We start from the raw sequence: 19,206 nt of genomic DNA, 5'->3' as shown, positions 1-19,206 counted from the left end.
TGATAAATGACACTCTCCAATATGTGAGGCAAAAGATGGACAAGAGAAACCATGAAACTGTTAGTTGATTACACAAAAAATGGGCACAGTGTTTGATCCCTTAAATCAGAACACCACTTATAGTTACCAGCAATTGGCACAATAGATGGGTCGAATCGCTGATTTTTTGGCACCTCTTAAGTGTCAACCCAATGGTTTCTAGGCCTTCAACCTCAACGACAAGAAAATTCGATCAAAACACTCGCAACTAGAGTAGTCGAAGGCGTCGTGGGCCAAGAAGGCCCTGGAGTAGTCTTAGTGAAAAGAAACGAGGATGCAGACTAAGTACTTGGAAATGTTCGACAAAATAATTTTGTTGGACATTACTACATAAATAATGTTGTGGACACTACAAAAAGACCTTTCTTAACACATTATTACAATGACCTTCATGTTAATCGCAGTAATATTACGCACACCTAAATTTTTTAATTATTTATTAAAATATATTTAGTTATGGTCATGTAACCCAACCATTGTGGTATTGAGTTTTACTTGCTTCAATTCCTAGCACCAACAATATATATATATATAAGCGAAGTTATTAAGCTTCATAATAGAATAGTTGTCACTCTCTAAAGAAATCCCTAACCTTTCTCTCTTTCAAATGCAACAAACTCGTACTCATAAGCTTATTCAAATTAAAGGTAATCAATTTCAAACATGGAGAACACAAAAATTTATCTTTATTATTCTTCTTCATAAGCTTTCTTTCATTTTTCTCAAAACAAAACTCTAACATCTCTCTCTCTTCCACACAGCGAACTCGTCTCATAAGCTTCTTCAAACTTAAAGGTAATCAATCAACTTCTCCCATTTTTCATAGTTCTTGTTAAAAAGGTTTTTTCATTTAGCATGATATTCTCGTTTCTTTATTTGGTAAATGTTCCATGTATGCTGTTAGTGTCATGGTGTTTATGTCTTTTAACTTGTAGGGAAAGTGAATGAAGAAACCCTCCTTAATAAAACGCATACTTTGGCTATTGTGCAAGCTTCATTCGCATGGTATTTTTTCTTCATAACAACACAAAGTAGATCAATTTTTGTTTATTCCACGAATCTTTTCAATAAAATGTACGTTCGTGAAATATTTTACGTTGTATTATGTTGTTGTTGTGTTTTTGATAATTATTGTTGTATGTTGTTATTGTTGATTAATGTTCTTAGAACAAGAACAAAACATTGATAAGTCACAAGAAAAAAGCTTCTTGTGACTTAACAATGTTTTGTTCTTTAATTTCTTATGCAGATTGACAGAAGATCAAGTTGAGTTTATTATATCGTATGTAGATCGTTGTTTCCCTAACCCTTCAGTGAAAATGCATACATTTAAATTGATTTAGAAACTTAGAATTTGAAAATTAAGTTATATTTGAAAACCAACATAGATCAATCAATGTTTTTCGAATTGCATCTGTCTCATAATTCATCTCTTGCCTTTTAACATATAGAATGTGGTTCAATGATCTAAATCCTGCATGGCATGGATTCCTTCTCTTATAGTTTATTTTGAATAACATCAATTTATTGGCTAAGTCTTCCTCATTATCGTCACTTATTATCATGATTGTTACGATGATAAGTCATCGTCACAATCATCATGATAGTGACGATGATGAGACATACTTAGCTAATAAATTGATGTTATTCAAAATAAAGTAGAAGAGAATGAATCGATATGTTATGAAGGACTTATCCCATTGAACCATATTCTATATGTTAAATAGAAAGATATGAGATATGACATGTATGCAATTCGAAAAATAGTGATTTGTTTAAGTTGTTTTCCAATAGTAGTTTAATTTTTAGATTATTTTCTTCTTCATAAATTTAATGGTTGTATTTGTTAAGTGAGGTGTATGGAAAAACATGCAATCTGATATTATATAAAAACTCAGGATACTTTTCACAAAGGTTATCTATTGTAACCGTAGTGAAATATTAATTATATTCCAAATAAATCGTTGTTGTTGGGTTTCAAAATCATTACCTATATATATATCACAATGGTTATTCAGCGTAACAGTTGTGATACGTAGCGCGCTTCATGCCTAATTATCACGGACATGCGACCATGGTGATACACGTCATACACACAACCACCTCTTACCTAACAACGGTTGTTCAAGCGTTGTGGTATCCCTTTTCCAACCGTTGTGGTATGACTTTTTCATAGTAGCGGGAGAAAATATTAGCCCAAAATGGTCTGAACATAGGCCTCAATAGGCCACATTTTGTATCACCTTTCTTTAAATATGTGCTAGAAACCCAGTTTCCCTAAGGTTGGAAGATCCCAAAATGTACTAAATTTGAAGGAGATACAACTGATTCGACTGTCGAGCACATTGCTCGATATCTGTCAGAGCCTGGAGATCTAGTCAACAATGAAAATTTGAAAATGAGATTCTTCCACAACTCTTTGACAAAGAATGCTTTCATGTCGTTCACTACGCTTCTTGCACATTCAATTCATAACTGGGGGCAATTGAAAAGAGTGTTCCATGAGCAATTCTATACGGGTTAGTCGAAGATAACAATTAAGGAGCTAACCAATATCAAATGAAGGGTGGCTGAATCTATAAACGATTATCTGAATAGGTTCAGGGTCATGAAACCAAAATGTTTTACTCAAGTACCTAAACACGAGTTAGTCGATAATAAAATTCGAAATGAAACTAAGTACCTTTTACAACGGTTTCTGGTGCTAATCGTGGTAATAGGTATTACATATATAAAAATTTGAAAATTGTCGGTGATGAGATTCGAAGCATATCCTCCATATACATATCACCACTGTTAATATTGACCATAGTGAAATGTCTTTTAGTAAAAAAAAAAAATTAAAAAAAACACTAAAAAGTAAGTTATGCGTATGTTTAACTAAAGGTTCGTAATAATTAATATGATGTTACGAAAGATATTTTTTATCGAATTTAAAATCAAGTTTGATTATTAAAGATATTTTCTATTGAGAAAAATACATCTTGCAATTTAATTGATTAAGTATGTAATTAGATAAATTAAGACTAAAATAAATACTAGAATCATTATTAAGTTCTCCTTATGTTGTGTTCTTGCGTCAGTACTACAATTTTGGCCTACGGCCACGCTAAAATTTTCCACAGCTCAGAAACTGTGGCCACATATATGATTTGGCCATGGTTTTAAAAGCGTAGAATTATGTTATAAAATATTGGATCCGGAGTATGAAACTGTGGCCTTTACTTCAATTGCCACGGTTATACAGTTGCGGATATTTTAAGCCACAAAGGAAAACCGCGACCTTATAATTTTCACTTCAAACTGTGGCCCAAACCTAAAAAAATATATCCCTCCAAAATTTCCCTCTTTTTTTTTGGTTTCCCTCTCATAATTATTATCTTTTATAATTCTTTTAGATTAAAAAAGTAAAAGAAAAATTGAAAAGATAAATACACAAACCCTAAAATCAATCAAGTTCTCTCTTCTTTCTCTTTCCCAAACCCTAAATAAATAAAAGGATTAGGTCTTTTGGCGTGACATTTGAGATAAATGGCCCAGAGTTCTTCTTCTCTTTGATACAGTAAACACAAAATTATCAATCTTTAACATTCCACCATTCACTCAAACATCAACACCGAAATCGGAAAACAGTAGAGGCTGAGCTCCTCGCGGCGGCGGCAGATTGTGATTGGTGCTATGGGTCACGAGCGGCTGACAGCGGTGGTGTGGGGATGGTCGAGAATGGATCGAAGCAGGATGCGTCAACGTCGGAGAAGGGGCTTCTCCGGATCTGAACCAGAGCGGCGCTGGCGTGTGATGGGGTGAGAACGAGTTGCGATTCAATAGTGGTGGATCGTTGTTCGCTGAAGGTGATGTCGCTGGAGTTCGGTATGTTTGTTGATGAAACTGCGTCGGCGTCGGAGTTGGGCGGCTACGATTAGAACAGTTTGTCCTTTACTGACTTTGTTCTTTGATTATGTTCTTTCCTCTTTTCCTGCATGAAATAGATAAAAGAAACATGTTGTTGTTAGTTTGAAGTTTGTGTGGACTTGTTTCCGATCGATTTACTTGCCTCTGCAAAACAAACAAGAAGTTGTATTTGTATGCTGAATTTGATTTTGTTTTGAAATTGTGAATGGAAATGTTATGGTTGCAAAACAAACAAGAAATTGTACAAGTTGTATTAATAGAACATGAGTTTATGTCTGTGTGAAATTTAAAGGTTTGGAATGGATGTTGCTGAAGGTTGCGAAATTGCTGAAGGTCGTCGCGGCGGATACAGGAGGGAGTGATGGCAGTTCCGGCGTGGTGTTGGAGCCGTGGATACTGTTGCAGTTAGATGAAGATTTGCAGAGAGCCAGATGTATTGTTGTTGATGGTGATGCTTCTTTGCTTCTTCCAGGACATGCTCACGGTTAGTTTCGTAATTAGTTTGTTAATTACTTTCACTAATTTGATTTACTGATTGGTTAATTTTGGTGTGTGAGGGTTTTAGGGAAGTTTCTGAGGATGTTTTTGGGTCCTATTAATGTTTGTGCATCTCGTAAGGATGTGCAGCTAAAGGATTACAAGTATTCACTTTAACCCTAAGCTTATTATGAATACATTAATGTATTCGATTTGGATTATACTTTTATTGAGTAACCTGATTTGTTAATGTTTAATTTTCAAAATGAAATGCAGGTATGTGAGGATACTTGGTGCTTTTTATTTGTGACCTAAAAATTATGATTGTGTTTTGTATTCTACTTGCAATGTAATTATCTATTACCTATTTGTTAAGGTTTTGTGTTGTTCTTGATTTTGCAGAGTTTAATTTAACGCATGTTGATGAGGTCATTGATGAACTTCTCACAACAGATTATTCATGTGATATTGCTATGCCGCGCATCAAGAAAATGTATTGTTTTATTGTTCTTTCTCTTTTCTGTATTGGAACGTTTAGTATATCCTTGCATGATATGTTTATGCGTCTTTTTGTTCTTGCTTGTTAGTATTTTGAGTAGTGGGCACTTGTGGTGTGGTGAAATTTAGTATTTTTAATTTGTTTTCTGTAGGTGGACTCTTGAATCTCTTGGTTCATTAGAACCTAGACAAAGTGCACTTGAAGAGGATTTTGAGGAGGAAGAGGAGAATGAGGATAATGAACAACCTGCCGATGAGCTTGAAGAAAAGACCCATGAGAAGGTGCTTTGCTTTTTTAAGCAAACTACTTTTCATCTTGCTTTTTGATATTAATGCAAGTGGTCATGATATATTGGTTTGATTGTAATGATTTGCAGGATTATTATCGTGGGAGAATCCCTGCAAGGGAAAGAGATAGGGATAGGAGACGTGAAAGTCATAGACACAGGTCAAAGTTCTCACCTTGCTAATGTTTTTGAATTAGCACAGAGCCCTGCTCTCACACCACACACACACTACATATGCATATATAACTTAACTAAGTTATACTTCTATTTCCACTATGGCATTAAAATCCATTTGTGGTATACAACCGCTTCCTATAGTAAAATTAAATGATCCTGCAAGGTTTCTCTGCACTGACAGTGTGCATTTGAGAAGTATGATGGGTCAAACAGCTATGTTGCATTGGTAAATATTCTTCATGATCATGGTCTGTATATTTAGGATTGGATCTGCCCTTTTAAATAAATGTTGGATTATCATTGCCTATTTTTTAAATCTGAGTTTAATATAAATAATTAGCCACATGGTTATAAGTTATGACTATTGAACATCTATGAGAGTTTAAATTTTATTCCAAGCTTTTAGATAACAAAAGAAAATTCATTAGTCTAGAACAAAAGTATAGTGCAAGTAAATTCATTTGTCTTAGATGTGTGTGGAGTGTGAATAACAGATGAAAGATTGATCATTATGAGATTATGAAGATTGATGATGCTGAAGGTGTTGAAGTTCAGATTTTTGAAGATCCTTGGCTGTTTCCAACTTGCTCTGGGCAGAGAAGGTGTTGTCCTTGCTGCCATGATGCCCAATGCAAGTACTATTTTCTGCAGATTTGGTAATGAAGATGATAAGCAAAGATCTGATTGTCTCAAAGTGCAATTTTGCCATTCTGATGGTGACCTTTTTACTCTTCTCTCTGTGTACAAAGAATGGGAGGCTCTGCCTCGGGAGAGGAGGAATAAATGGTGTTGGGAAAACAACATCAATGCTAAATGTATGTTAAATGGTGTTGATGTTAGGTATAGTTTGAATTCTGTTAGTGAAGTTAGTTTAGAAGTTAAACTGTTATTATAGAATTGTTATGCAGAGTTATGAAGGGGAATTCTAAATTCTGTTAAGACTAAAAAAACAGTTAAAGTTAACCTCTTTTCTTCTTCTTTTGAATATGATTTGTGGGCTGATGAGTGGTTGTGTGCAGGGAGTTGATTTTTGTTTGATGTGCATTGTGTTGTTATGGTTGGCTGGATGAATTTTAATGTGCCTTCGTTCTGATTTTCTGTCTTAAGCAAGTGTAGGTTCTGACTTTGGTTTATGTTTTTTTCTATCAAGTGCAGGGCTGTTGAAGGCTTTCTTCTCACTATGAGTATGCTTGAACTTTTTCTTCTGTTGTTTGCAAGAAAATGAGTCTTGGAAGAGAATGCAGTAGCTGCTGAAGAAAAGAAGTGTGATAATAACTGTTTGAGAAGTAATGGTAGATAGCTTAGGGATTTATAATTTGGGAAGTTAGTTTTAGATGCATAGGTTCTGTTATTGTGGATTCAGTTTTCTATTTGAGAACTACATGGCAGCTAGCTAGGTTAACATGTATTTTCAATCATTCAACAAAATATTAAAATATTTGTATCATTTGATGCAGCTGGTAATAATTATTGGTTTTTGATTATTAATACATGTGCATATATATATATATATATATATATATATATATATATATATATGATACAGAAATAAACTGTGGCAAGATTAATGGTTTAGAATGCATAACATATAACCACGGTTTTAAATTTGTGGTCATAACCAAACCGTGGCTATATCTTGAACCAAAACTGTATGTAAAACGTTAAACTGAAACCGTGGCTTTATCATATGGCCACAGTTCTGTAATCATGGCAAATATAAACCGCGGCCTTAATCAAACTACCTAAACCGTGGCCTAAATAAGCCACGGTTGTCAGAAAGGCGTGGTCTATACCAAAAAACCGTGGACTTTACTTTAGGCCACGGCCGCATACTCCACAGTTGGATTTCCATGGCCAAACCGTGGCCTCAGCGTTACGCCACGGTTATTTTGCATATAACCTCGGTTTCCTGGGCGTGGCAGAAGCCTTTTTTTTTCTGTAGTGCGTTGTTGAATAAATATAGACAAATAAATATCAGATATTGTAATTGAACTCGACATATCCTTCTACAATTGAACTGATGATAGTATATACTTCATAATTGTTACGTTGCTGTCAAGTATGTATAAGTATTGTGAAATGTATATGACGTGAATATATATTGTGAATTCTGTAGCAACGCCTCAATATTTTTTTGTCTATCTCATTTTTGAAAATGTTATCCATCAACCACTAACAGATACTAAAGATAAATAACTCACTGCTAGAACCAACATAATAATGAAGAGAAACTACACCTCGTATATTTTGCATTGCTATAATGTAGTGTAAGGCATTACACTAAAACTAAATACATTAAACAATTGTGGCACAAATATTCTTGTGGTGCTCTGAAAATCTTCAACAACTATTGATATCAGAAAAATCTATCTTGCAAAAGTTAGAACACGTTGGTAATGAGAGTATCTGCTCCTTAACGTTTTCCAAATCAATATCTGCAAATCGCAGCCAAAATGATGGTGTGATCGTCATCGTCTGCAGCATTGCTGCATTTTCTAACATGAATTTTACCAAAGAAAGATCATGCTCGTTTGCATCAAAACCTTCAAACCGAAATACATTGAGGCTTGACAGAAAGCAGCGAGGCACCACAGCTGAAGTAAAGACGTCTTGATGCAAGAAACATACTCCCTGAAATTTGTGTATCATGAGTTATCTATCATGTAAATTATTTTATGTTAGAATGTAATAAAGACTCTATTTGGATACATAACTTACATGAAGCAAAACAAGAGTATTAAGAATTGGGGAATTGTTGAGAAATTGCAACAAAGCTTCACCCTTGACCTCATTTAGTTGCAGATATGTCAACCTTCCAAATACTGGCAGATTGGTGAAAATATCTTTAGCCTGCCTAAAAACCTGTAGAACAAGGAAAATTCTAAATGTTTTCTTTTTAATTTACATTCATGCATCATGTATCATAAAATACAAACATACCTTGTAAAAAAAAAATTCCAATCGTTCCACATCATGGATTTGTCTGAGAAGATTACATGCTTGAAGTTCAAGTTTTTCCATTTTGTCCTCCTTGTCTTCATACACAACAATCGCAATAGAAGCATTACGAATTGACGAAGAATCACATAGAACGATATCCTGTTCCAGATCATTCTCGTAAGAGAAATCCGTTAGACGTGAACTATGAACCTTGATGGCAAAATTACATGATTTATTCGATTGACGATTCCGTATTGCTATGGAAAACCTCTCAAGTAAAGGTACTTGTAAACTAATGTCCTGCGTAGTTGACCATACACACCCTCTAGCTTCAAATACTTTGAGAACTGGGAAATTAAGAGTTATATCTTTTGAGTAATTGGATGAATCACTTACTAATTTGATCCCAGAAATGCTAAATTTTTGAAGGTTTGCGAGATGAACAGATATCGGTAGACTAAGAGTACATTTCATTTGAAGCACCAATTCTACTAAAGAATCGCAAGTAAAGAGTAAATTTGAAGAAAGAAAAACTTTATCAGCATACTGAATATGAAGCTTTTGAACTCTTCTTTCTAAGATAAAGGAAATCCATGAAGTTATGAGAGATGCATCATATTGATAACTAGTTAAGCTAAGAGAGAAACTTTGGATGCTTGAATTTGTAAGCTGAAAAAGTACTTTTTCAACAAAATTCACAAACTGTTGTTTTGGCATCTTTTTCTCATAATGAAGCAAACCATCATCAAACTTTAGGCTTGTTATGTATGTCCAAACTTCAATCCATCTTCTTGATAAGACGCTAGTGTGAACGGCGTCTATGATTGGAATGAAAGATAGGATGCGACCAAGAATGTTTTCATGTAATGTGCTAATCACATCGATTTCTTCAACTGCTGCTTCCCCGGTTGGAAGGTGTTTAGTTGGAATCTCTATGTTCACTTTCATTGAATCCATCACTACCTGCAAAAGTATCTGTGACATAAAACATGAAAGTGTTCAACAATTAAGTTGAACTAAAACAAATTTTATTATAACTTGGATCATAGTATAGTATATTGATAACCATGCACCAAATTACTCTCTAAATTTCGAAATGATTGTCGTTTTAACAAATAAAATTTGTTTTAAAATAAATGTCATTCTCACTTTTTCACTTTTCAAACTGTGTCATTTAATTATTACTATTTATACTACGTGCAACACAATAGTAAAATTAATTTAATAAAAGCGTGGTATCTTGTAATAGTATTATTGCATTACGTGTAAAAAACCTTAAACGACACTCATTTTAAAATGGAGAGATCATAAGAAAATCATCGAAAGAATATATATTAATTATAATTTACCAGCATGTATGAGCTATGAAGCAGGGACACCGGAAACACAACATCAACACTACAACATAGACACTAACACGTTGACACGGGTAATAATTTAGAAAAATAAATAAATTTAATTAATTAATTAATTAAATATAGACACAAGTGTCGGTGTCGGTTCAAGTCGGACACCGATACACTTTTTTTCGAGTTGTCGGTGATACACAGTTATGAGTCTCACATGGAAAACATATCCCACCTGAACAATGATTACAGCAGTTATGGAGACAGTTAGATCTAGATATAAAAAACTTAATTTAAGAGTCCCACAACTAATGTTAAGGATCCTAATTTCACAAACTAGGTTTTGAGAATGAGTTAGACATTAATCTAGGTTGGCTTACGATTTCTGGGTTGATGTTTAATTTTGTATAATGAATGTAGTTAAAAATGACTAATGAGTAAATAATGATAAGAATAAGAGTAAACCTTAACAATGTGATTTGGAGAAGTTTATGCAGCAGAATGAATGAGGAATTATTGAGTCTCCAAAATGAATGAAAGGTAGCTGGAACTTCACATTTTTGGATACAGAAACTTGAAAGAGTTTTTTTACGTTTTTTGCGTTCGCTTTTCAATGAGATATGAACTGTTATCTATTCAGGTAATAAAAGCTTATACCAATAAAAGTAGTTGTAATGTTAGTAATAAATAAGTAATAAATTACTGCATCGCGCTTTGCGCCAGTAACTAAATAATATTTTTACAAAGCAATGCTATTCATACAGTGTATGAAGAGTATAAATTAAAGTTGGTTAATGACATATAAAATGTTAGTTAATGAAGAATTGAAGTTGGTTAATAAACACTTTAATATTAATAAAAATAATTTTAATAATAAAATAAAGTTGTTTAATAAAATGTAACAAATTGATTAATTAAATTATTAAGTTGGTTAATAAATACCTAGATATTATAAATAAAAATAAAAGTTAAAAATAATTTTTTTATCGTTTTCTTGTAAAAAAAATAAGAGAGAGTGTTTAAATTTAAAAAAATAAAATAAAAACTAATTTCGTAAAATAGATAAATTTGGGGAAAGTTTTTTTGCAATAATCAGGTATTGAAAAAAACATACATCACTAACCATGTTTCGAAGGAAATCACACAAATAACTAAGTTTCAGAAACGATCCAAACCTACATGTCATCTCAAATGGTGCATGCACCTAAATTTAGTAAGGAGGCACCAGTTGACTTGTTATGGGTTTATTTGCTTTTTCTTTCTAGTGTGTGGCTTTCTCCTTGCAGGTTCTTATTAGACGGTGTGGCAAGTGATCGAGAGGGGGTGAATTGATCACCTCCTCTTAACAACGATTTTAAAAAAATTACGGAACATCTCGGTCCCGAATCGACTACCGTCTATTTTCAATCGACCACTAAAAAGTCGGACACGCGAATGTTGCTGGATTTATTAGGATGACGCTGATGAATTAACACATAACTCTTTTCGAATTAATGAATTCATCACTAATGCACTATTTCCAATGAACAAAAAAAATCAGCAAATACTTTTATCAAACAGCTGTTGTTCACCCGTTCAATGACCAACAACAATGGTGTTTTTCAAATGAATTTTTCTACCACTACTGGATCATTCAACTTAAAATCAGAACAATAATTGATTTGTAAAGGTAATGTAAATGTAAAGAGAAAGGATAGAAATACGATACACAAAGATATTTGGTAAGGAAGTTCCCCACTTTCGTCCTCGCGTGTGGGTACGTCTCCCCTCAATTTCAACAACGAAATTGAGTTTTTATTTCCAATAACCTACAAAATGTTTACAAGGTTACAATTACAAGCCAAGAACAGAATCACACAGATTTCCTTCTTCTTCTTCTTGTAGTAATATTCCCTTGATATGAGCTGACCAAGTCTTCAAATGCAAGAATCACGACCAATCCTCCGCTCCACTACTTGTTTGCAAAATCACTCTGATTTCCAAACCTTTCGCTACGGCTGAATCTAACTCGTCTGATCTTGATTATCGAATATCTAATAACCTACCTGTTCTTGATGAAAAACCCTCAAATTTTTCCTTGAAACCACCTTCAATACTCTTCAACCCAGCAGAGATTTGCCAATCCTGCAGTTGAACGTTATCTCAATAGATCTCTTAATTCAATGCACAAAGATGATTATGTTTCATTGTGATTGACAAGAAATGATTGAGAAGATGATGAAGATGAAGTATCTTTCAGGTTTCAATTAACTCACAAAAGTTATGCTCTCAAAACGTGTTTGTGTGTCTTATGCTATGAAATGACTGAGACTAGTTTATATATGACAGAAAAAATTATCTGAATGAAAACTGAAATATGAGTCGATGCATAACACGTATGAGTCAACACATGTGTGTAAAAAGGAATGTATGTGTCGATGCAACGTGTTTCAGGTCGATGCATGTTGTTGTGAAAACATAATCCAGAAAGATTGTTTTTTGTATATGTCGATACATGACTATATGTGTCGATACATATTGTATCAAAATTGTTTTCCAAAAAGCTTGCACTAACATGTATCGATGCAAGATGTTATGTGTCGATGCATACTTTTTCAAAAATGTTTTCCAGACAAGTTATAATAGTATGTATCGATGCAAGCTGATCATGAGTCGACTCATATTGTATCCAAGTTCATTTTTCAGAAATAGAAGAAGCATGTGTCGATGCAAGCACATATGTGTCGATACATGCAGTTTGAAAATTATTTTCCAAAGACATGTAAATAGCATTTGTCGATGCAAGATCTTATGTATTGATACATGCTTAGAAATTTTTAGCACATGTGTCGATACAAGTGGTTACGCGTCGACTCATACTGAAGTGAGAAATGCTTCTATGGTTTCAAACGAATTATGAGTTGACACATGATGTTTTGTGTCGACTCATCCTTCAGTATTATGAAATTTTAAACTAAAAAACAATTTGTAGCATGAACTCATATGACATGACATGATGCAATCGTAGAGACCAATTGAGATAACATTCATGGATGTCTTTATCACACATATTTTCTATCATTCAAAAACCACCTAAGAGAGTAGTTCACTCATAATTCTGACTCTGGTAAAAAGGTGTGTGACATCATCAGGTTCTGAACTTAACACTCTGGAAGAATACCAGTGTTATATTACAATGGAACTCAAGATTCTGGAATGTTACTTATGCAACGGTTCCAAGGAACATTAGTACAAGAGCTTTTGATCATGAATTTGTAAGGAAAGCTTTGAAGGCCTTCTAAAGCTTTACTTTTGTGTCTCATGTTATGAAGATGCTGAAGATGAGGTTCTGCTAAACGAGTTCTAAAGATCTGAAGACATCGCTTCTAAAGACCAAGTGTTGAAGACTCTGAAGACAAAGTTTCTGCTGAACAAGCTCTTAAGATTCAAAGACTTAGGTTTGAAGACCAAGTAATGAAGACTCTGAAGACAAAGGTTCTGCTGAACAAGCTCTTAAGATTCAAAGACTTAGGTTTGAAGATACAAGAAGCCTGTGAAGACTTAGAAGATCAAGGAAGACCTACGTGTGATGGTGAGTATAAACGTACTAACGTAAACTTTAACCTCTACTCTTATAGGGTGTCGTAAGGACAGGTCAACCTATACTTGTTATCTGTTATTCCCACCATGACCATTGGGACTTTACAGCTGTACTTTGCATTTCTTATTCTACCCTCCAATGGATTTATCCTTATCTCTAAAGGAAGCCATTGGAAGAATTTGAAATCAACAAATAACTTCTACAAAACTATACCAAAGTAGTGCACAGACTATGTTAGAGAAATTTTTGTATAGTTTTGTATTTTAAGCAAGGAGCTTTTGTTCATATCTTGGTTGCCAACACTTTTTTATTGTTGTACTTTAACATTGTGTAATATGTTTACTATATGCATCTTTTAATACACATTTGTAATCAAGTTGGTTGATTGTTTCCTTGGGGGACTAGGCGCTAGTCAGAAGCCCTGAGAAGATTGTGGTTGCAGTCATATTGGTTTCACGATAAGGATCAACTGAACTTGTTGGGATTATCAGCAAGGTTGATCGAAAGCTTATTGTGGTTGTTTCCTTGAGAAAGCTAGGTGTTAGTCAGAAGTCTCAAGAAGGCATTGGTTGCGGTCAATGTGGTTGTCTATAATCAGTTTGGTTATATTAGATTAAGTCCTCATTGAGAAGGAAAAATCACCTTGGCGGGTGGATTAGAGTAACTTCGTTAACAATGAACCAGGATAAAAATAATTGTGTTCATCTATTTTTATTCACTTGTTAACCTTGTTTTTATGTTGCGAAAAGATTATATTTTGTGCAACCCAATAAATTTAAAATATTAGTTAATGAAATTATGAAGTTGATTAATGAAATGTAAAATATTGGTTAATAAAGTCATGAAGTTGGTTAATTATTTTATTATTATAATATTTCATTGTTCGCCTTATAATACAGTGTAGTATAAGAAATGGTGTAAGAATATCATTTTTATTATTTTTAATAGTCAATTTTATGAAAATTTTATTTTTAATTGTGTTTTTCAAAGGTCGAACTAGTATTTGGGATAATTTTGTCAAAATTACTCTGATTGTTTACTATGGAGAAAATAATAAAAAATTAAAATTATTATAGATAAAAAAAAGTTATTGTTGAAAAGTAATAACAATCAATAAATCATTAGATTTATTGGTATATGAAAAGAATAAAAAAATGACAACTAAAAATGGAATATAGAGCACTATTATTTCCTTAAAATTATTTATTTTTATTTTTATAAAAGGGAGAAAGCGAAAAAATAAAAAAATGTTTAAAATGTCGGATAATAACAATGATTTTGTTAATTACAGTTTTGGTCATTCTATTTTAATTGATCCTTTATTTTAAATTTAAATAATATTGGTCTTTCTTATTTTTTTAATTTAAAATTAATAGTGTTTTAATTTTTTAATTGACAATTTTTTTTGTTAAATGTGACAAATTATTCTAAATAAACTTGTTGTGGGACTTTATAAATAAAAATTAATTTTTTCTATCGTTTTCTTACAAAAAAATCGTGAGAGGGTGTCTAAATTTAAAAAATAAAAACTAATTTTGTAAAATAGATAAAATTTGGGAATTTTGTTTGCAATAACCAGGTTTTGAAAAAAACATACATCACTAACCATCTTTTGGAGGAAATCACGTAAATATCCAGGTTTCGGAAACGAACCAAACGTGCACGTCATCTCAAATGGTGCATGCACCTAAATTTAGTAAGGAGGCGCCATTTAACTGGGAATGGGTTTATTTGCTTTTTCTTTCTAGTGTGTGGCTTTCTCCTTGCAGGTTCTTGTTAGACGGTGTGGCAAGTGATCGAGAGGGGGGTGAATAGATCACCTCCTCTTAACAAGGATTTTAAAAAATTACAAAAGATCTCAGTCCCGAATCGACTACCTTCTATTTTGAACCGACCACTAAAAATCTGGACACGCGAATGTTGTTGGATTTATTAGGATGAAGCAGATGAATTAACACAACACTCTTTTTTAATTAATGAACTTAACACTAATGCACTATTTCCAATGAAAAAAATCAGCAAATACTTTTATCAAACAGTTGTGCTCACTCGTTCAACGACCAAAACCAATGGTGTTTTTCAAATGAATTTTTCTACAATTATTGGATCATTCAACTTAAAATTAGAACAACAATTGATTTGTAAAGGTATTGTAAATGTAAAGAGAAAGGATAGAAATACGATACACAAAGAGATTTGGTAAGGAAGTTCCCCACTTTCGTCCTCGTGTGTGGGTACGTGTCCCCTCAATTTCAACAACGAAATTGAGTCTTTATTTCCAATAAACTGCAAAATGTTTACAAGGTTACAATTAAAAGCCAAGAACTGAATCAACAGATTTCCTTCTTCTTATTATTATTATTGTAGTAACCTTCCTTTGATCTGAGTTGATCAAGTCTTCGAATGCAAGAATCACGATCAATCCTCCGCTCCACTACTTGTTTGCAAAATTACTCTGATTTCCAAACCTTTCGCTATGGCTGAATCTGACTCGTCTGATCTTGATTATCGAATCTCTAAGGACCAACCTGTTCTTGATGAAAAACCCTCAGATTTTTCCTTGAAACCACCTACAATACTCTTCAACCCAGCTGAGATTCACCAATCCTGCAACTGAATGTTATCTCAATAGATCTCTTAATTCAATGCACAAAGATGATCATGAGTCGACTCATACTGTATCCAAGTTCATTTTTCAGAAATAAAAGAAGCATGTGTCGATGCAAGCACATGTGTGTCGATACATGGAGTTTGAAAATTGTTTTCCAAATACATGTAAATAGCATGTCTCGATGCAAGATCCTATGTATTGATACATGCTTAGAAATTTGTAGCACATGTGTCGATACAAGTGGTTACGCGCTGACTCATACTGATGTGAAAAATGCTTCTATGGTTTCAAACGAATTATGAGTTGACACATGATGTTTTGTGTCGACTCTCATCCTTCAGTATTATGAGATTTTAAACTAAAAAACAATTTGTAGCATGAACTCATATGACACGACATGATGCAACCGTAGAGACTAATTGAGATAACATTCATGAATGTCTTTATCACACATATTTGCTATCATTCAAAAACCACCTAAGGGAGTAGTTCACTCACAGTTCTGACTCTGGTAAAAAAGTGTGTGACGTCATCAGATTATGAACTCAACACTCTGGAAGAATATTAGTGTTGTATACTATTCAATTTTTTGTGATAGGTAGAAAATACAAAAAGCTTCTGAAGTCAACAGTATGAGATATGAATTTGTAATTTTAGAAACCATCTTCATCAACTAAGCTATAAACTCGAGCAATTTAATTCCGATTAATCTCCTTGCAGAATTTAGATTGATAAGCATGAATACCGTTCAAAGTTATGGTATCTGTCAAGTTCTAAGAAATGTATTGATTACATATGTATTAGGTAGAAATGATATTTTTATTGAGAATATTCTAAATACAATTCTAATCCCAATGATAAATAATCACTGCTAGAAACCCTCTTACAATTTTGCATGACAAGAAAACTAGACACACTAAACATTAAACATTCTTTGCAAGAATATTCTTGTGGATTCTAAAAATCTTCATGAACCACTGATATCAAAAAACTCTATCATGCAAAAGTTAGAACATTTTTCTAATGAGAGTATCTTCTCCTTAACTTTTTCCAAATCAATATCTGCATATCGCAGCCAGAAAGCCGGTGATATTTTCATCTTCTCCAACATTGTTGCATTTTCTAGAATGAATTTTATGAGACAAAGATCGTGCTCGTTTGCATTAAAACCATTAAACTGAAATACTTGGAAGCTTGACAGAAAGCATTGGGGAACCATTGCAGAAGTGAAAACATCTTTATCTGAGTCAGCTAATCCCTGAAATTTTTTTATTTTGTAGGTTATTATCATATAAATTATGTTTTGTTATACGTAATAAAGACCGGTTTGAATAAACATCTTAATTAAGTACTTATAGCATAAGCGTTAATCTATAAGTCCATTATATAACAAAAGAAAATTAAAGAGCTGATTTTATACCAGAGTTTTGAATTTGTTTGAACAAAAGGAAAGAGTAACTAAACTTACATTAAGCAAAACAAGAGTATCAAGAACTGGTGAATTGTTGAGTAATTGCAACAAAGCTTCACCATTGACTTCATTTAGTTCCAGATATGTCAACCTTCCAAAAACAGGCAGATTGGCGAAAATATCTCTAGCATGTCTTAAAACCTATAGGACAAGGAAAATTTTGTTCAAATTCGGAGAAACAATAGCCATTCATGTACCATAAAGACAAGCATACCTTGTAAAACAATAATTTTAGTCGTTCCACGTCATGGATTTGTCTGAGAAGATTACATGCCTGAAACCCAAGTTTTTCCACTCTGATCTCTTTGTCTTCATCAACTACAATCACAATAGAAGCATTATGAATCAACGAAGAATCACATAGAATGATATCTTGTTCAAGATCACCCTCATAAGTGAAATCCGTTAGACGTTGACTATAAACCTTGATAGCATATTCACTTGACTCATTTGAATGACGGTTCCATATAGCAATTGAAAACCTCTCAAGTAAAGGTACTTGTAAACTAATGTTCTGCGTAGTTAACCATTCACATCCTCTAGCTTCAAACACTTTGAGAATCGGGAAATTAAGAGTTATGTCTTTTGAACAATCGGATGAATCACTCACTAATTTAATCCCGGAAATGCTTAGTTTTTGAAGATTTTGGAGAGAAGCAGATTTCGGTAGACTAAGAATACATTTCATTTGAAGCACCAACTCTACTAAAGAATCGCAGGTAAAGAGTAAATTTGAAGAAAGAAAAACTTTATCAGCATACTGAATATGAAGCTTTTGAACTCTTCTTCCTAAGATGAATGAAATCCATGCAGTTATCAGAGATGCATCATATTGATAACTAGTTAACCAAAGAGAGAAACTTTGGATGTTTGAATTTGTAAGCTGAAAAAGTACTTTTTCAACAAAATCCACAAACTGTTGTTTTGGCATCTTTTTCTCATGATGAAGCAAACTATCATCAAACTTTAGGCTTGTTATGAATTTCCAAACTTCAATCCATCTTCTTGATAAGACGCTAGTGTGAACGGCGTCTACGATTGGAATGAAAGATAGGATGTGGCCAAGAATATTTTCGTGTAATGCGCTAATCATATCAATTTCTTCAACTGCTGCTTCACCTGTCGGAAGGTGTTTAGTTGGAATCTCCATATTCACTTAATTTGAGTCCATCACTACCTACCTACAAAATCATCTTTTACATAAAACATTAATTATAATTCAACATAAGCAATGATTACAACAGTTATGGAGAAAGTTAGATCTAGATAGAGAAAACTAAATCTAACAGTCCCATAACTAAAGTGACAAATTTGGAACTAACTTTAACAACCTTAAACAACATCACAATGTTTCTTTTGAGATTGAGTTAGACTTGAATCAGAGTTATAAAATGGTATCAAAGTTATGCCTAACGATTTCTGGGTTGATGTTTAATTTTGTATCATGAATGTAGTTAACAGTGAGTACATGATGCTCAGAATTAAATAATAAGAATAAGAGTAAACCTTAAGAATGTGATTTGAACAAGTGTAAGCAGCAACGTGAATGAGGAGTTATTGAATAAATGGTAGATAGAACTTCACAAGGCTTCTTACACACAGAAAGTTAAAAGAGTTTTAGCATTCGGTTTTAAATGAGATATGAAGTGTTCTCTGTTCTGGTAATAATAATGTACCAGATAAGATTAGGGATGACAACGGGTCGGTGCGGGTGCGGGATTCGCACTACCTAAACCCGCATTCGAACCCAAATTTAAAAGTTGTTCGAGTAGCAAATAACACACACTCCACACTTGTTGGGTTCGGATTTTTTCACTCAAATCCGAATCCGCAGCAAAATACCTTTTTCCTACAACTTTTCCCAAACC

The 19,206-nt window shown here is 33.3% G+C and overlaps 3 protein-coding genes across 15 annotated transcripts; 1 reads left to right on the top strand and 2 right to left on the bottom strand.

The window, feature by feature from the left end:
• The first annotated feature begins 3,497 nt into the window (after window positions 1-3,497).
• LOC131653365 (pre-mRNA-splicing factor 38-like) lies at window positions 3,498-7,703 on the top strand. Of its 11 annotated transcripts, none has more exons than XR_009299055.1 (7): window positions 3,499-3,966; window positions 4,267-4,435; window positions 4,831-4,921; window positions 5,079-5,208; window positions 5,304-5,374; window positions 5,554-6,230; window positions 6,541-7,701. XR_009299055.1 is itself a non-coding variant. In XM_058923482.1 (6 exons), the coding sequence occupies exons 2-6, from the start codon at window positions 4,255-4,257 to the stop codon at window positions 6,613-6,615; spliced, it is 543 nt and encodes a 180-aa protein (XP_058779465.1). In that variant the 5' UTR covers window positions 3,498-4,122; window positions 4,244-4,254; the 3' UTR covers window positions 6,616-7,697. The 11 variants fall into 11 exon arrangements, 7 of the variants coding, with proteins under 7 accessions (XP_058779465.1, XP_058779464.1, XP_058779463.1 ...); XR_009299054.1 differs by having other exon boundaries at window positions 5,554-6,205; window positions 6,541-7,700; XR_009299052.1 differs by having other exon boundaries at window positions 6,546-7,700.
• Window positions 7,520-10,265, bottom strand: LOC131653364 (F-box/FBD/LRR-repeat protein At3g14710-like). Of its 2 annotated transcripts, XM_058923477.1 has the most exons (4): window positions 10,142-10,265; window positions 8,331-9,305; window positions 8,109-8,252; window positions 7,520-8,021 (listed from the first exon to the last, which is right to left on the bottom strand). In XM_058923477.1, exons 2-4 carry the CDS (start codon window positions 9,285-9,287, stop codon window positions 7,731-7,733), a joined length of 1,392 nt encoding a protein of 463 aa, XP_058779460.1. In that variant the 5' UTR covers window positions 9,288-9,305; window positions 10,142-10,265; the 3' UTR covers window positions 7,520-7,730. The 2 variants fall into 2 exon arrangements, with proteins under 2 accessions (XP_058779460.1, XP_058779459.1); XM_058923476.1 differs by lacking the exon at window positions 10,142-10,265 and having other exon boundaries at window positions 8,331-9,440.
• A 6,423-nt stretch (window positions 10,266-16,688) lies between these two features.
• Window positions 16,689-19,002, bottom strand: LOC131647721 (F-box/FBD/LRR-repeat protein At3g14710-like). 2 transcript variants are annotated; one of them, XM_058917580.1, is made up of 4 exons: window positions 18,845-19,002; window positions 17,553-18,531; window positions 17,336-17,479; window positions 16,689-17,125 (listed from the first exon to the last, which is right to left on the bottom strand). In XM_058917580.1, exons 2-4 carry the CDS (start codon window positions 18,486-18,488, stop codon window positions 16,835-16,837), a joined length of 1,371 nt encoding a protein of 456 aa, XP_058773563.1. In that variant the 5' UTR covers window positions 18,489-18,531; window positions 18,845-19,002; the 3' UTR covers window positions 16,689-16,834. The 2 variants fall into 2 exon arrangements, with proteins under 2 accessions (XP_058773563.1, XP_058773562.1); XM_058917579.1 differs by having other exon boundaries at window positions 17,553-18,519.
• Window positions 19,003-19,206: the final 204 nt, after the last annotated feature.

Source organism: Vicia villosa, linkage group LG2, assembly GCF_029867415.1.
Source record: "Vicia villosa cultivar HV-30 ecotype Madison, WI linkage group LG2, Vvil1.0, whole genome shotgun sequence".
Lineage (NCBI taxonomy): Eukaryota > Viridiplantae > Streptophyta > Magnoliopsida > Fabales > Fabaceae > Vicia > Vicia villosa.
Note: the sequence above shows the minus strand (reverse complement) of the source record. Positions and strands in the feature narration are given on the sequence as shown.

Excerpts from the sequence above, each read along its gene's own strand:
- LOC131647721 (XM_058917580.1), bottom strand. The coding sequence starts at position 18,488 with ATGGAGATTCCAACTAAACACCTTCCGACAGGTGAAGCAGCAGTTGAA. Across the intron at positions 17,480-17,552 it reads TAAAATTATTGTTTTACAAG|GTTTTAAGACATGCTAGAGA; the intron begins GTATGCTTGTCT and ends CTTGTCCTATAG. Across the intron at positions 17,126-17,335 it reads ATACTCTTGTTTTGCTTAAT|GGATTAGCTGACTCAGATAA; the intron begins GTAAGTTTAGTT and ends AAAAAATTTCAG.
- LOC131653365 (XM_058923478.1), top strand. The coding sequence starts at position 3,922 with ATGAAACTGCGTCGGCGTCGGAGTTGGGCGGCTACGATTAGAACA. Across the intron at positions 4,922-5,078 it reads ATGCCGCGCATCAAGAAAAT|GTGGACTCTTGAATCTCTTG; the intron begins GTATTGTTTTAT and ends TGTTTTCTGTAG. Across the intron at positions 5,375-6,545 it reads CGTGAAAGTCATAGACACAG|GGCTGTTGAAGGCTTTCTTC; the intron begins GTCAAAGTTCTC and ends TATCAAGTGCAG.
- LOC131653364 (XM_058923476.1), bottom strand. The coding sequence starts at position 9,314 with ATGTCACAGATACTTTTGCAGGTAGTGATGGATTCAATGAAAGTGAAC. Across the intron at positions 8,253-8,330 it reads TGGAATTTTTTTTTTACAAG|GTTTTTAGGCAGGCTAAAGA; the intron begins GTATGTTTGTAT and ends CTTGTTCTACAG. Across the intron at positions 8,022-8,108 it reads ATACTCTTGTTTTGCTTCAT|GGAGTATGTTTCTTGCATCA; the intron begins GTAAGTTATGTA and ends CACAAATTTCAG.